At 37.6% G+C, this 17,449-nt stretch overlaps 1 protein-coding gene across 5 annotated transcripts in view; it reads right to left on the bottom strand.

Annotated features, from left to right (window-relative positions):
* Positions 1–17,449, bottom strand: part of LOC105932070 (protein tweety homolog 2-like) — a 46,377-nt gene that overhangs the window by 20,525 nt on the left and 8,403 nt on the right. For 4 of the 5 annotated variants that reach the window (XR_004932941.1, XM_021320742.2, XM_012871052.3 and 1 more), the window contains 2 exons: positions 13,074–13,185; positions 640–860 (listed from right to left, as the gene is read on the bottom strand). Coding sequence is in view for 4 of the 5 variants with exons in the window: in XM_021320742.2 (XP_021176417.2) it covers positions 640–860; positions 13,074–13,185 (333 nt within the window). In the remaining variant the exon portion in view is untranslated. Of the gene's footprint in view, positions 1–639; positions 861–2,388; positions 2,493–13,073; positions 13,187–17,449 lie in introns of those variants that run through there. The other variant, XM_036147947.1, reaches the window with a different exon arrangement.

Below are 17,449 nucleotides of genomic sequence, written 5' to 3'. Positions count from 1 at the left end.
AAAAAATAAATAAAACTTTGACTCAAAGCTGCGTTACCTGCGTCCACAGAGTATATTTCAACCCACTGTAACAGACAAATGTGTGTCTGATCATAATCACACGGCTATGTTTTAACATGTGCATCCGAACTGATCATTTACGTTGAGCAAGCTTTCTGATTGGATAATCCACTGCTGTTTGAGCTGGGCTTTAATTGATTCCAGTCTTGGATTGTACTTCATTTCTTAATTACTTACATTTTTTAGTTATCTTCTTTTTCTCCTTCACTGGATTCAATTTCTGGCACCAAAACCTTACACTCCAGCCATAATTTTGAACAATACATTCAGGATATGGAGATCATTTATGACCAAATAGACATTCTGCCATGCATAATTATCTGGGGAGGGAATGCGTGTAAGAACTCAACTGCACACTGGAAAATGAGCTCAATTTCAGCTTTCATTTATTTAGCAATCAGGACAAATAGCTTTTCCAGGTTGTGTTTCTCAGGAGAGATCAATAAAACCCCATCTGCTCCGTGTCTGAGTTGTATCTCTACTACCACTCCATTTTAAGCAGCATGTTTGCTCCATCTGCATGCACATAAAATAAAATTATCTCCATCAAGTTAGTGAAGCTGGTAAAGCTCCTCCTACCTGTAATACTCAATGAAAGCAGTCTGGTCTGCAATGGCTGCCAAGTCAATTTTGGTTTTGTTGATATCTGGCAGAGCTGTCAGCTCACGGATGATGTTGTTGACCATTAGCTGTAGGAAGCGCAGAGCCTGGAGGTACTCTGCCCTTGAGGCAAAGATCTCATCCAGCCTTTCTATGTGCTGTTTAAGTCCAGCTTCCACATTGCTCCGAGCTCCTGCAACCTAAACCAGCAGAAAAGAGGTGGATAAAAAGGCCATAACACAGGAGACAAGAAAGACAGAAGAGGATTGCAGAATCAGAGGCAACAGAATCACACTGATAACAGCATGAGCAAATTAAGATCAAATCAGACCTATAAAGAAATAAGATTACAAATATATAATACACTATAGGAAATAAAAGGGAGCTGTTAGAAATCACATTTCTCCTTAATTATATGTTTTAAAAGGGCAAAATAAAGTTAGGATGCAAAACTACTACTGGGAAGACCTGATATTACATAAGTCTTTGATTAAGACTTGAAATATAAAAAAGAAGCATGACTAAATAGAGTAAATATATTTTACCTTTCTTTTTTAACTAATTGAGGTATTGCCTGCAGTTTTACTTAACTTATGACAGACAATAACAATTGTCCGATGAAAGAATGTTGGCACTGCTGTTTCATGCATTTGAAGAGTCCAGTGCATGTTGGATATGGAAATCACTCAGGGTTAAGATAAGGATCGACTCACTTTACAGGAAATACACAGAAACTCCTGTTAGTAACTCAACAATCAAGAATCATTTATTGTCATGCATGTGGGAATTTTTTTATTTTTTTTGAGACACCAGCTCAGGATGCACACAAACAATATATACAGGTAGAAACAACAGGTATAGGCATTTTTTTATATAGAGATTAAGTCAGTAAGATGGCTGCATTGGCCAACCACACTTCCTGAGAAGCCCAAGCATGCAAAATAGTCTTTAGGATCTGCTAAGACTCGTACCAAGTCCCGAACATCAGTCCTTTTTAAACAATAAAAAAGGACTGTGCCAATTGTTCTGACTGTCCTAATTATTAATACTATAAATATGATGCTGAAAACGGTTTGTGACAGAATGTTAGCCAGTGGGCGTGGCTAATTTTGATCCCTTTTGTCACAGCTTCCCACACGCTGGACTACAGCGAGCTCTCTCATAAACTTATTTGAGATATTTCAGACCAAACATAGGATATAGAGGCTGGAGTCACTCAACCAGTGTATGGTAAACAAATTGCAACACATTATTTAAGTTATTTTTGCACGTTCCAGCAAAGATGTTGACCTCAGGGTTAATATTCAACCAGAAAGAAGTTGTCTTGTCTCCCTTAGTGTGACACAGCCAATCCGGCGTCAGGGTCTCCATAATCCTGCCCACTGAGTTTGATGGGTGAAGGTGACTGTTTAAATGATTTTGTGACGAGTCTGCTGCACAATGCCATGACATACATACTGGGTGAAATAATGAAACGCATATTCAAATTAATTTAACAAAAAATACATTTAATTATTTAATGTCATGATTTAAAAGACATTCATTTTAACACACAAAGAACAATGTGAGCAATAAAGGCCTCTAGAGCTGTTGATGGCTGCCAGAGAACAAAGAGATATTGTAAATTCAAATTCAGTGATTGTGTTGATGATATTTGTAAGTTCGTCCTACCATTATCTTATTATGATTAATCATATATTTTGCTCTTAACTATGAAGACCACTGTACCTTTAAAAAGTGGTTGCCTGAAATGGTATAGAGCAGGGGTCTGTAATTCCGGTCCTCGAGGTCTGGTGTCCTGGAACTTTTAGATATTTCCTGGTCCAACATGCCTTAATAAAAAAAAAAAATATATACTGAATTACCTCCTCAGTCTGCAGTGAAGTTCTCCAGAGTCCTGCTAATGACGTTATTATTTTACACGACTCAGCCCTGTTGAAGCTGAGACACATACAAGTTGCAGGACACTGGACCTCGAGGAGTGGAGTTGAAGATCCCTGGTACAGGGTATTGAGTATTTTTCTTTGCAATTAAGTTTGACATTTTAGTATCATGGCAATCCCTGTCTGCTTTGATCAGCATTATACATATTATAGGCAGTTAATAATACACATACACCCAAAGATGATTCTCCTTCATTCACCCTGAGTGAATGTAGCCTTGGCCAGGAGGAATCAATGTCATCAGGTGGCATCCACTGTCACTGGCTGTTTCAACCCTGAACCACAACAGCCTCCCGGTGGTGGGTCGGCAGTGATGGCCAAGTCACTGCCCATCTCCTCCTCCTGGCTTCCAGCTAACCTCCTTCCTCCTACTCCATAACCAACATGAGGCCTTTTCCGCTGCCTCCCCCATCCTGCGAGCTGCAACCTTTCTTTCCCTCCCTCCCAGCCCAATGGCTGTGAACTTTCTCCATACCGACTGGACAGGGAACCCTCGACAACCGACCTCGACTGGGAACAACCATGACTGCCATCCCTTCTCTCTGCACTCATTTAGAAGGTCTTGATACTTCCCACTTTTCCTTTCAAAGGCCTGTTCACACCCCTCTTCCCATGGGACTGTTAGTTCAATAAGGATGATCTTCTTCGCTTCTTCCGACCACAGTACCACATCTGGCCTCAGGGATGTCTGGACAAACTGTGGGAACTTCAACCTTTTCCCCAGGTCAACCTTCATTTCCCAGGATTAGGCCTTTTGCAGTAGACTAGGTTTTGCTGTAACTGCGGTTGGTGGCTTTTCCCCTTCCCTTACAAATTGGATTGATGTTACCTTTGGATGTTTTTGCCGTTTCTTCTTCTTCCTCTCCTGCTCTAAGGTATTAGCAAGTGTCATGAGCACCTTGTCATAGCGCCACCTGTATCTTCCTTGGGCAAGTGCAATTTTACACCCAGACAGGATATGCGCCATGGTCCCTTTCTCCCCGCTGAGCCTGCACAGTGGGCTCTCAGAAAGTCCCCACCTATGTAAATTTGCTGGGGTCGGGAGTGTGTCATACACTGATCGCAGTAAGAAGGAAATGCGAAACGGCTCCAGCCTCCACAGCTCTGCCCAAGTAATCTTACGCTTGGGGAGGTCCCACTTGGTCCAGGCTCCTTGGGAAGACAGCGCCACAGCCTTTGACCTTCGTCCTTCCTCCTCCATACTTCTAATCTCCTCCTGAATCATTGCTCTTCTGTCCCTGGTTCCGGCCTTACTCCACTGTTGAAAATGGGATGTTCCAAGACCCTGTCTTCCTGTGCATGGTGCCTCAATGATGTCACGGATCTTCAGCATACTTTCCGCCTGTGCGACCGTTGACTCAGCTCCCCACTTGCGGCCGGATCTTGTGACGATCCCTGCATGTCTAACTTGGTCATCATGGGAGTCTCTGTAGGTCATGACGGCTCTGCACTTGGCAATTTTAAACTCCTCCACCATGGATGTCAGAGGAAGTTGGAGTTGTCCTGATCTTATGTACAGGCCTACTGACGTGAAGCTTGGAGGAATTCCCAGCCACTTCCGGAGATACTTGTTGACTTTCCTTTCCATCCCTTCCACGCTTGTCATCGGGGCCTCATACACAGTCAGTAACCATGTGAGCCTTGGCAACAGCCCATATTGATAGAGCCACGCCTTAAATTTCCCTGGAAGTCCTGACTTCTCGATCCTCCTCAACCATTCCTCTGTCTGCTTCTCTGTATTGCCAATGAAAGGTATACTATGCAACCGGGGTTGATTTTCCAGCGAGGCTCCCCCCAGAGGGCGAAAGTAAAAGTGCACTGTCATAAAGATGCTCAGCTGTTCTGGTTTCTCCGTCAAGCCAGGCGCAGTTGTTTTGAGCTTAGCAGACAGGCGAACGCAACGAAAAGTAAAAAAACGGCAGTACAAACAATGACTAACACAGTGAAAGTATGAACATCAGGGCTTCCCACAGCGCTATTTTGGCGAGGCGGAGGCCTCGCCAAACTCACGCTACCGCCTCGCCAACATAAAAAATATATATATATATAATAATAATAAATATATAATAATAATAATAATAATAATAATAATAAAAACTCGATATGCTTGCATGTTTATTTGACGATAACACGCGGTTCTTTGTTGCTTTCACACGTGCATAATAGTGAATGGCAGAATTAACAAAAATCACTGAGCTATAATATACACTGGAGTGCTGATTTTGCCGAAAAACTGAAGTCACTGGCCGCCATCTTGCTACTCCCTACTCTCACAGAATCCCATAGGATTTGGTCGCAACAACAAGCAGTTTTCTGGGTGTGTGAAATCGTTTCATAGGTAATTCTACAGTCAGTGGATGTACTAACACTATCAACTACTAGGAAATTAGGTGCTAAAATATTTTACATGTTATACACACTGACTTTCTCAGAACTTGATAGTTTTAGAACATAACATAAAAAGTATATGGCATTTGACATTTTAAAAGTTTTAAGCCCCCCCCTGAACATGAGAAAATCCTCGTTATTCGATGCTGTAGCGTTATTCGATGCTGTAGCGCACATATTATATAATAGGGAGTACCAATATGGCGGCTGGTGGCTTCAAAGCGACTGGTTCTAACAGCGGGCGATTAGCACTCCAGTGTATTATATAGCTCAGTGGCAAAAACACATGGAGTTCTCGCCGTAAAGCAAGACCGACTCTCGCGGTCTTGCACGAGACTTCTGAGCCTGTGGGTGCGGGCCGAGGGCTCTTGCAATTGCAAGTACAGTATTTCCCCCACAGACCACCAGGGCGGCCGAGAAAACCTTTGTTCGACCTGAAATGACTCATTTAATCATCCAAAACGGTATGGAACACATTAATTAACTGAAAAATGTTGCATAGTATGCCTTTAAATGAGTACGTACTTTTGAAATGGGGTTGTGTGTGTCAGTACCCAACTTGAAAAAGTAGAAAAGAAAAAAAACTTCTGCCTAACAGACTAGTTATAGTGAGATGATGATCGTTCTCCATTTCACTCCATCCCCCGTATCGTCCCGGCTTAGAATTTTTAGTATTGAAGCTCATTCCAGGGAAACTTTATTATGAATTGAAACAATTCTCCCATCTCCACAAAATGCAGTTCAAAGCCTTCAGCTGATCCAAAATGCTGCAGCAAGAGTTCTGATGAAAATCAACAAGAGGGATCATATTTCTCCAATTTTAGCTTCCCTTCATTGGCTTCCTGTTAAATCAAGAATAGAATTTAAAATTCTTCTTCTAACGTATAAAGCCCTTAATAATCAAGCTCCATCATATATCAGAGCTCTGATTACCCCGTATGTTCCTAACAGAGCACTTCACTCTCAGACTGCAGGTCTGCTGGTGGTTCCTAGAGTCTCTAAAAGTAGAATGGGAGGCAGATCCTTTAGCTATCAGGCTCCTCTCCTGTGGAACCAACTCCCAGTTTTGGTCCGTGAGGCAGACACCCTGTCTACTTTTAAGACTAGGCTTAAAACTTTTCTTTTTGACAAAAATTATAACTAGTGACTCATGTTACTCTCAGCTACCTTTATAGTTTTACTGCTATAGGCTTAGGCTACTGGAGTATATCAGGATCTAATTTTCTCACTATATTGAGTTCTACTGTTCTTCAATTATGCATTATGTGTTGTCATTTCTGCTTTAACTTTCTGTTCTCTCTCTTTTCTCTTCATAGTAGGTACACCTGGTCTGGCGTTCTGTTAACTGTGACATCATCCAGAGAAGACGGCTCACCTGCTACTACCATCTAATGTAGAACAGATTACTAGATCAATGTGTGCTTCTGTGCTTTTTTGTTTCTCTTGTTGTGTCTCTGTTCTGTCTTCTGTAACCCCAGTCGGTCGAGGCAGATGACCGTTCATACTGAGCCCGGTTCTGCCGGAGGTTTTTTTTTCCCGTTAATGGGTGGTTTTTCTTCCCACTGTCGCTTCATGCTTGCTCAGTATGAGGGATTGCAGCAAAGCCATGTACAATGCAGATGACTCTTCCTGTGGCTCTACGGTTCCCCAGGAGTGAATGCTGCTTGTCGGGACTTTGATGCAATCAACTGGTTTCCTTATATAGGAAATTTTTGACCAATCTGTATAATCTGACCCAATCTGTATAATATGATTGAACTTGACTTTGTAAAGTGCCTTGAGATGACATGTTTCATGATTTGGCGCTATATAAATAAAATTGAATTGAATTGAATTGAATTGAAATTTTAGCCGTGGTTTAGAAAGGTCAGATCAGAGACCTTAAGTTTTAGGTTTGAGTAATATATGAATAGAAACAGTTAAGCTTTGAAGTGTTAGTGATGAAGCTCATTCCAGTGAAACAATGAAAAAAACAAGCTATTTTAGTTGTAGCTTTAGAAATGTTGGACAAAATTACTTTACATCAGAAATCCCCAAGGATATACTAAGTTTATTTCCTATTATGAATAGAAACAAGTACTGTGATGTTATGCTTTATGTATGTTTGTTAATGCATGAAAGAAGTCTAGTTAATAATTTACTTATCTTATTCTTTTGTTAATGTAATGTTTATATTTTCCTCTGTAATATTTCCCTCTGATATTTTTTTGTTCATGCACAGCATTTTGAATCGTCTTGTTACTGAAAAGTGCTATATAAATAATCTTGCCTTGCCATTTTAATAATCTTTTTGCTCCAGTCATATTCCTCTAGGCAGGTATTTATGTATAAGTCTATGTCTATTAACTAGTGGTGTCCCGATACCCCCATCTGGCCCAATACCAGCGTCAAATACTCATACTCGTATTTGTAAAAGCAACCCGATACTCTGAACTGATACCAATCTTTTGCTTTGTGCTGTGAAGAGGGGCAAAAAAGGTGCCTTTTAACACAAAAAATTAGATGAAGCAGTTCAAGACTAAACATAACACAGAATTCAAAGAGTTTGCTGCAGCACAACCAAGATTGCAACAAGTACTTCAGAAACATACTTGAAGCGTTTACCAAACAAGTTGCCCTTGATGATCAGTAGTTTTCAGTGGTAAATGATATTGGTAAATTATGTGTGATCTATAAGTCCCAATTTATTAAGTACTCATTATTGGTACTTGTTCTCGGTCTGGAAAAAACTGGTATCGGGACACCCCTACTATTAACACTAAATACACATTTAAAGATGTACTGCAAAATACAATATATTAGGCTTAACTGGCTAGCATCAACATCAGAAAATATTTACAGTTTATTGCTCCCCCAAATATATAACGGAAACAAAACATCCACCCCACCTTATTTCCTTTTGCCTCCTAAAATCAACAACCTTACATTACAATGTTACATTGCTACCACAGGTAAGATAATGACTGCTTACAACAGCACTACAAATTTCCCACTTCAAAAAGATTTAGATTTCACCGTGGGCTGTTTATATAAGAGACTGTTTTACATTTCCATATGTTAGGACTTTGATATAACTTGAATAAATGAGCAAGGGCTTAAGTTGTACAATAAAAATCATGTGTATGGGGTTTGTTAATAATCCTGCAGTTAGGGAATTGCTAAACTGGGAAGATTTTCATAACTTCAAACAGGTCAAGAAAATAAACTTCAAAGCAATTCAGCTTGAGTTCTAAACTTTGAAAATGTAATATCTGTTCAGAATTACTTTGGAGCGTCAGTTTTTACAATCATCAGTGAGCAGTAGCCTACATTTCCTTCTTTGTGTTTCTTCTCTGTTACTTTCTATTTCTTTAAACACATTCAATAAATGTAGCTGAGATAGCTCAGTCCTACACCATTGAAATGTACCTCAAAGAAGACAGTTTATCTGTCTCATTGACACTGCAGAAACATCATACCCCTGATTAAATTTTACTCAGATGACAAGAATGATTTGTAAGCAGTTCCACAGAATGAGTACTGATGTGGAGATGCAAAGATAAAGGCCTTTCCTCTACTCAAGCAATCCCAAAGGGTAGAGTGTGCGATTGCCAGTAACCTGTTTTCACTCCCCACCCCTATGTTCATCATCCCTCACAGTTCCTGCCATTACGCCTCAAATCTTATTCAAACGCCTTCTGCCTGGCTGTGAAAAATGGAATCCATCAGTGAGTTGCTGGGGGTGGTCCAGATTTCCCTAATCTTGAATGCCCCGTCTCCCTTTAAAATGGATTATATCTTTCTTTCTCCCACAGAAAAGCAGGTCATAAGAAGGATTTTCCATACTGGACACGGCTGTAAATGAGACTCACCAGATGCTCTAGCTAACAGACCATTTTCAAATCTACAGCTGAACAGCACTGCTTTAACTCTTGGATAAGTTTTGGATGATGTATATCATATTTACTATAAAGATAAATCAATAAATTAACAGCATTGTAAAGTCAACAATGGGCAAAAACTTAGGTCCAGGTTCCTAAAGACAGACATTTAGTGGAACATGTTTATAATGCAAAAAGTAGCAGTCATTTGGTTGCAAAAATCACAAGGAAGCTTTCAATTTTAAAAGGAAGCACTATGTAAAATAGTGTGCACTCTCTTAAATTGGAATTGCACATTTCGATATAGTGTGATTGCAATGTTCTCTCACCCATTATTTTCAGGCAGCGGTGAAGAGCGCTTAATATTGCAAGCTGAACACGAGAAACAAGGCTGAATTATAGAAAGCGCGTGAACAATGAGAGGCCCCGTTCGATAGCAATGGGAGAATAGTCTGTATCTAATCTTTCTCACTATGAGACATAGCAGGCGGCCTGTCAATTTCATTATAGGAACACCCTTAAAAGCCAGAAGCAGTGTCAACGCTTCTTAGAGAAAATCACTAACCTAGGTGAAGAACTGAGAACAGAAATGACAACACAAAGGATACCTAAAATTGGATTTCTTCTCTATATTACATAAAAAAAGAAAATCACAAAACCACTGCAAAGTAGACAGAAAAACAAGTCCTTGTAGACCAGTAAAAAGAAAACAAAAAAGCTTTTTGTTATTAATCTAAATCTTAAGACTGATCACCACGAGAATCAGCTTCAGCTCTATATGATATCTCCATATCCAAGTCATCAGCTCTGCAAGCAGAGTAAGTTGCATCAGGCTACAATTTTTCACTCAAGAAAGCCTTTGTGTCTCTTGGGAGCAGTAAGTCTTCTCATGCAGCCATGATATATATCATGCTTTAGGATTAGCTCAATAAAAGAAACCCGAGAGAATGTCGACTGAAAGGGCGTGGAACAATCAGAGCTGAATCCCATCTCTACTACCTATCTAGCAAGAAGCTCAATACAGTTATCACTAAACCAAGCACCAAATAACACAGTTGAAAGGAACAATCAAACTGCTTATTGTCTTTATAGATGGTGTGGTTTTACGATTTTTCTGTACAGGTAATGTTGTGAAGGCTAATATTTTAAGCATATAACAAATGTTCTGAAATGACAATTAACTAGGAACGACCAAGGGACATGTATCAATATTTTTACAATATTTCCTTTTTGTTTAAATTCAGGATAATATACCATAATAGTTATATTAATTTTCATGACTGAAATACCAAAATTATCAAAAAGGGTAAAATAAAATAAGGAAGGTCAAAGCAACCGCAAACGCAAAGTTGCTGAAGGCTGGTGAAGTTATGTTTGGACACCAAATTCAAGCAGCACTGTCCACCCATGGCAAAAGTAGTGATGGCAGATTCTCCAGCTAGACTTCATAAAACAAAGACTCAAATGGTGATTTATTCAGTGAGTTAGAGACTGGAAGAAATGTTTGAGAGCAGTAGCTTGGAGATATAAAAAACTGTAATTTCAATACAAAAAAAATTAAATTTAAATTTAAGTATATTGCAAGTTAAATTACAATATACAGTATTTGCAGTCACAGTCAAAAAATAATTTATTTTGCTCAGAAACTGGGTGGAGAAAAAAAAAAGGTGTTGCAGCATAAGCAAAATACTGTGCCTAAACATGCAGGAGCAAACGGTCATTGCTTTCACTCTGCGGTGATCAGTTGATTTGTTCGGACAGAGAAAACATAAAAAGTAAAAAAAAAAAAAAAAAAAGCTGGAAAATTAAAACTAGAGTTTTGACTATCACAGTGATCTGACTGTTCACTAGGGTGTACTTCACTAGCTTTTTCATGATTCAGTGTTATATTGATTTGTTTATATGATGATAAGATATTTATCAATATCACAAAGTCTGTTACGATTTCCATTCATTTCACAAGTCTAATACTAGCACTATTATTTACATTGATATAAACTCAAAATAATAGATAGATAGATAGATAGATAGATAGATAGATAGATAGATAGATAGATAGATAGATAGATAGATAGATAGATAGATAGATAGATAGATAGATAGATAGATAGATAGATAGATAGATAGATAGATAGATAGATTTAGATAGATAGATAGATATGATTAGAGAGATAGATAGATAGATAGATAGATAGATAGATAGATAGATAGATAGATAGATAGATAGATAGATAGATAGATAGATAGATAGATAGATAGATAGATAGATAGATAGATATCCTCCTTACTGAGTTTTGGGTTGTTCTTCACCTTAAATTCAACAATGCAATTGTTTCCTATTTCAGAGGGAAAAGCATTTTGAACAAAGAGTGCTTACACACACACACAGAGAGATAGAGATATATATAGAGATATAGAGAGAGAGAGAGAGAGAGAGAGAGAGATAGAGAGAGAGAGAGAGAGAAGAGAGAGAGGAGAGAGAGAGAGAAAAAGAGAGAAGAGAGAGAGAGAGAGAGAGAAAAAGAGAGAAGAGAGAGAGAGATAAGAGAGAGAAAAAGAGAGAAGAGAGAGAGAGAGAAGAGAGAGAAAAAGAAGAGGGAGAAGAGAGAGAAGAGAGAGAAGAGAGAGAAAAGAAGATCTAGAAGAGAGAGAGGAGAGAGAGAGAGAGAGAGAGAGAGAGAAAAAAAAGAGAGAAGAGATAGAGATCTCCTAGAGAAAAATCTCGAATATAGATATATATAGAGAGATAGATAGATAAAAAGATAAGAGATGATAGTAGAGATATATAGATATTAGAGATATATAATAGCTATATGATCTATATATATAGATATATATATATATATATAGATATATATATATAGATATATATATATATATATATATATATTATATATATACACACACACACACACACATAAGTGAGGAGAAATCTGCCTGCTTCACTTGTTTACTTCCACGGAGGTCATCCACATAATCTGAATAAGAGGATGTCTGTAGCAAAAGTGTTCACTCTATTCTTTACCTGGTTGTCAAAAAGCAACCACTTTCCATTTTGACCGCTTTGACAAATTCCCAGCAACATTTCCAAACCATGCTTTTACGGATGATACCTTGTTATCCGTATATGGTGATAGCTTTCTCTTTTAGTGCGCAGGATTTAAGTAATTTTAGTTTCAGAACAGTGTGTTTATAATGTACCTATCCACTTTAAAAAACAGTGCAGAGGCTTGTTGTGTTTACTTAGGGCACACACTGTCAAGGATTTTGGGTTTTCTAGCTCAAGACATCAGTGTCCTTAAATAGAGATAACATCAAAACTATAATACATTTATACTTTGATTTTCAAACCCAGATTAAAGCATCACTCAACTGTACATCTTAATTAATGGACAGTTAAAGGCATTTCAGTTTGGACTTTGTGTAAATAGAGATGAAATGTGTGGTATATGAACACTTAAAGTGGATAAATGACACTGGCATGTTCATCCATACACACACACAGTACAGACAGTGGGGCTGCAGGAGACGGAAAGAGGAGCCGCTTAGCATCCATTAATGCATAGCAGATGGGAGTTAATCCTCTTCTTTCGCATTGTGATTATTGCTTCTTGCAAGGCTGCTTTCTTCCTCTTCTCCCCCTTTCCTAGTTCCCCTGCCCCTAAGCCTCCCAAAATAACTTCCCTGAATACAGGTCAGGAGTCGCATGGAAATAATCCCTATTTACACATCCTCCGACAGAAGTCACCTGAATTCTCTTCATGTGACAAAAAAGAAAAGAAGTGGATACAGGTCCCCTGCAGTGAGGTGCTGCTCTGAACAGAGCAGGGTGCTCGGTTTGTTTACCAGCTGTAAATCTGTGCTTCCAACGTGCCATATAAGGATCATGCCTTTCCTGTTATTCAAATTATTATTAAGACGTAATCCCAGCATTTTTTGACAGTTATATTTCTTACAAGAGTACCAGTAACATTGTTATTGTCTGGTCAGCTTAAAGTACATATTTCTGTTACAGGTATACAAGCTTTTTCTTTATAAACCAAGCCATTTACTCTAATTCTGAAGTTGGCAATGACTTTCATAGAAATTAATTTGGCCTTACTGAGAATATTAGTGAATAGCAACAGCTGCTGCGTTATTCTACCGTATACTGATCTACATGACATGTTCTGTATTTATGATGTTGAAGATTGCAGTGCAGAGCTTGGCAGGCTTCTCTCACCAGACTGTTGATACCATCCAGGGTGTGATTGGCATTGTAGAGCGAATAGGTCAGCTGGTAGACCCCATCATTGGTCTCGCTGTTCCCATAGAAACCCACCCCTACAGCAGAACTGTAGAATGGAGACATTTAGAAAACGGAAATTATTCAATTTTTTTTTTGCAGTGTTTTAATTTTGCTACATTTAAACCACAGACCAAAAAGGGCATGTCTAACAATACACAGTAGTAAATACGCATTTACTTTTCATCCAAGTATTGACTTTGGAGAAATCCACTTACAGTGTTTGTATTACTCATCTCTTTGCGCTCTGGTACCATACACAGGCTAGGATCATGCAAAACTTTAGTGGCATACGGAGTTTCAAACATTTTAATAAGTTATGATATCCATGTTTTCTGTGCTTTATAATGTATTGCTTTACTAGAAATTCTCAGACAGGAGTTACTGACTGCTGAATCCACATTAGCATTCAAACTGGCAAGTGAGAATGGACCTCAATGGGATACACCCAATTCATATTTCTCACCTTCCTTGGTCTCCTGGGACTGTGCCCAAGCCTCCATAATACTGTAGGATGGATTAGACCCATAGAGTCAGTGCAATCCTGTTTCTCCTAGTCTACAGTAACATGAGCAGCAAAAACTTACTACAGTGAAGTTTTTGTTAAACAAATGTTAGAAATGACTAATCTGTCAACTCTGTTGATGGCATACTTCATCACAAGTGAGAGTTAAATTCCTATTGCTTTGAAATAATCCAATTCAATTAAATTTTATTTATATAGCGCCAATTCATGAAACATGTCATCTCGAGGCACTTTCCAAAGTCAAATTCAATCATATTATATAGATTGGTCAAAAATTTCCGTTATAAGGGAACCAGTTGATTGCTTGAGTCCCGACAAGCAGCATTCACTCCTGGAGAAGCTACAGGGAGAGTAGTCTGCATTGTTCATGGATTTGCAGCAATCCCTCAAATAAGAGACACATATTGTGAAAAAAACAGGACGTCCAATGAAGACTTTTTTTTTCTTTCTTTTTTTCCTTTTTTTTTTAAACAAATATATTTGAGTGTTTTGATAATGTATATGCATTTTAACATTGAGGTAATGAAGTACTGTAAGTAAATCATGAAAACTAAATAAAATACATGACATAAATGGCTTTAAAATGCAGTAAAAATATATATATATTTATCTGAGGAATGATATCCATTACTTTCCATTAAAATCTCCCAAAGGCACATCAGGTTTATATAATTAGAACATAATCATTCAACATTTTGGAGGATATTTGACTAAAAAGTCATCACGGGACCTGTAGCAGTGCATGTCTGTCCAATCAGACAAAGACTTTGCATAGTTTGTGTGTGCAAGGAAGAAACCTTTGCTGTCTAAGATAACCATGAAGGCTAGACTAAAGTTTGCCAGAGGGAACATGGAAAAGACCAGGATATCAGGCAGTAATGTTTTTTTGGACAGCAGAGTCTGAACTTCGATTATTTGGACAGGTGAACAGAGGACATATTTGGAATCAACTGAACACATTGTCGAGAAAATAACCTTGTACAAACTGTATCGTGACAGTGAACCAAAAAAAACAAAAAACAAAAACAACAACTGTTAATCCCTAAAAAGCTGGCTGAGAGTTAGGAAATTGGAAGTCAACTCATCAACGTCAAGATCAAGATATCGTTGAGATGCTGGAGATAAGTCTGACATAAAAAAAAACCCAGAAAAAAACCTCAGAGACAATGCCTGGTAGATGGTTACAATAAGTATTTCTAGCCGATAGGGGTAAAGGTGTTTAAATCTTTTCCTCAGCTACAAAGAGCATTTATGTTGACACATTTTGTTTTAATAAATCAAGTAAATGAAGATATTTTTAAGTGCAATTAAATCACTTTGTTTTCTAGACTAATATTTCTAGCTAATATTGTTCCATTCACAGTGTTTGTAAAGAGCGAAAAAAAAAAGTTTACATATTCACCAGTAGATTTGGCAAATGTTTGTTCTAATTTTTTACTTGAGCCTATGTGTCAATTTCAAAATAACAAATATTATACATTTAAACCCAAAACTATTCAGAAACTCCGAGAGAATTGGGGATCCTTTCATTTTAGAACCATGTTTCTCCTGACAGCAACTAAATTAATATCTTGGGAGGCCCGGCTAGACTCCTGACTTGAATCTGATAGAAAATATCTGGAGGGAAATGAAGATTAGAGGTAATGTCAAAGTGGCCTTCCAACCTCAAAGACATAAAGCTCATTGATAAAGGGGACTTTTCAATGTACCTATAGCAATAGGCAAGAAGCTTGTCAGCACTTCTAAGCATTATATTGCTAAAAGGCCAATACATTTTTTTCCCATTTTTTATAAAGCATTTGAATGTTTCACATGCAATAGTTTCAAAATTTAAATAATAATTACATTTTAAATACATTTAAATAAAATTTCACCAAAAACTGATCCTCCTTTTACATTGTTTTATTAATAATTTTAATGTTAATCTGCTAAGGGTACAAAAAAGACAGTCTTTAAAAGACACTTAGTTGCAACAATAATAATTGTAATCAAGTCTCAATGAGAGAAAATATAATATGTAGTTTGATTGGATAGATCTATCAATTGAAAGAGAAGTGAAAGAAAAATGTGAATGTCAAAGATATCTCTGGTAACATTAAGCTGTTACCTTACTTTGCACAAAAGCAATAGTGTGTCTTTATTAAATATACACATGTGCATGTGAATATTGTGAAAAAAGTGAAAAGAATGTAAATTAAACCTTGTCCTATTTCTGTCTAATTGTTATGTTTTGGCATCAAATGTGACTGATTTTTTATTTTTTTTAGACAAAACTTTATTCCAAGACTTTACGTGCCGTTACAGATCACTGTAAGAGTTAATGCATGTTCCTTAGATTTGTGTTTGTCTTCATTGTGCACATATAATGAGAAATGTGCTTCTTTTTTCTTATTTGATGATGAAAAGGGACACAATGGGCACATTAAGTACAATCAAATCTAACCAAAAAAGATACAATTAGAGTAGTCTGTATAAGTTCAGCTGCACGGAGGTGTTTAAAATAATTACCTAATTGAGTTTGGTTAAAAGAAGCCACACAGCCCTGCTTTTTGCTTTTGAAAGCTGCTGTGCTTGAGCTGATATGTGTTGGCCTTCACAATAAGCTCTTCATTAACCCTGCTGCCAAGATGACACATCAGCAACAACGAGAAGCACCTAATGACTCAGTAATGAAACAATAATGAGACGCACTGAATATCATGGGGCAGTTCAGCCTCTAGGGAAGCATTAGGAATTTTGTGGCTGTGCAAAAACACTCCCTGCAGCAACAACAGTATTACAAAATAAAACAAAAGAAAACAGTAAAGAATGGTACCAAAGCACAGGATATGTAGATTCCAGGATATATTCTTGAGTGGATGACTGCATGAGAAATTTAGTTTTTCTCTTATGCAAGGAGCTAAACAAAGCCGCCCCTAGAGGGGGAAAAAAAAGACTCCAAACTACATTAGAGGCAATAGGAACTAAGTCAAGGGGGGGATTTTTTAAATACAAAATGTAATAACTAAATTCAATTTAGACCAATCATTTTGCAAGAAAAAAAACATTAAAGGGATGCATTGTGTCTATTATAGCTGTAAATCTAATAAAATGTGCTATAATAAAACAATAAAGCAGCATGAAGTGAACAGCACATAGCCAGAACTTTCTTGGATTTTATGAAAATACAAATACATATTCACTATATCTAATTCACATCCCACAATCAGACAGTTTTTAACATGTGATGTATTCTCCCATCTTATCCATCTATATTATTCTATTATTATTTTAATCAATGATCTTATCTTTATGTGTATTTGCCACCATTTGCATGTCGCTTTGCTGTCAATACACCTATATGTACCCCCCGTGATCTTACAGGTCCACTGACATCTTTCCAACTGGATGTCTTGGCTTTGACTGGGTCGGTCTGATAACACTATCAACCACAGGATCTTATGTAATGAGGCATGTCCTTCTTTAATTGTACCCAATAAATTCTGTGAGGTCAAATCGGAATCCAATTAAGTATGACCAACTCAACGACACCAATGAAAGGACGTATCTGATTCAAGTCAAAATAAAATCTAATTTATTTGCAAGGTATTGTATTGTAAGATAAATATATCACACAATTCAAAACATCCATATAATTTACAAGTCAAAATAGCTATGAACAAAGAACAGCCCACGGCAATTTTGCAAAGCTATAATACTTCAATTTGTAAGGTGCAAATTGTTAACAAAAGACACCACAGCAAGAATGACCTTGCATAACATCATCACGCCCTATTACTTAAGTTTA

The sequence above is a fragment of the Fundulus heteroclitus genome, chromosome 16 (assembly GCF_011125445.2).
Source record: "Fundulus heteroclitus isolate FHET01 chromosome 16, MU-UCD_Fhet_4.1, whole genome shotgun sequence".
Lineage (NCBI taxonomy): Eukaryota > Metazoa > Chordata > Actinopteri > Cyprinodontiformes > Fundulidae > Fundulus > Fundulus heteroclitus.
Note: the sequence above shows the minus strand (reverse complement) of the source record. Positions and strands in the feature narration are given on the sequence as shown.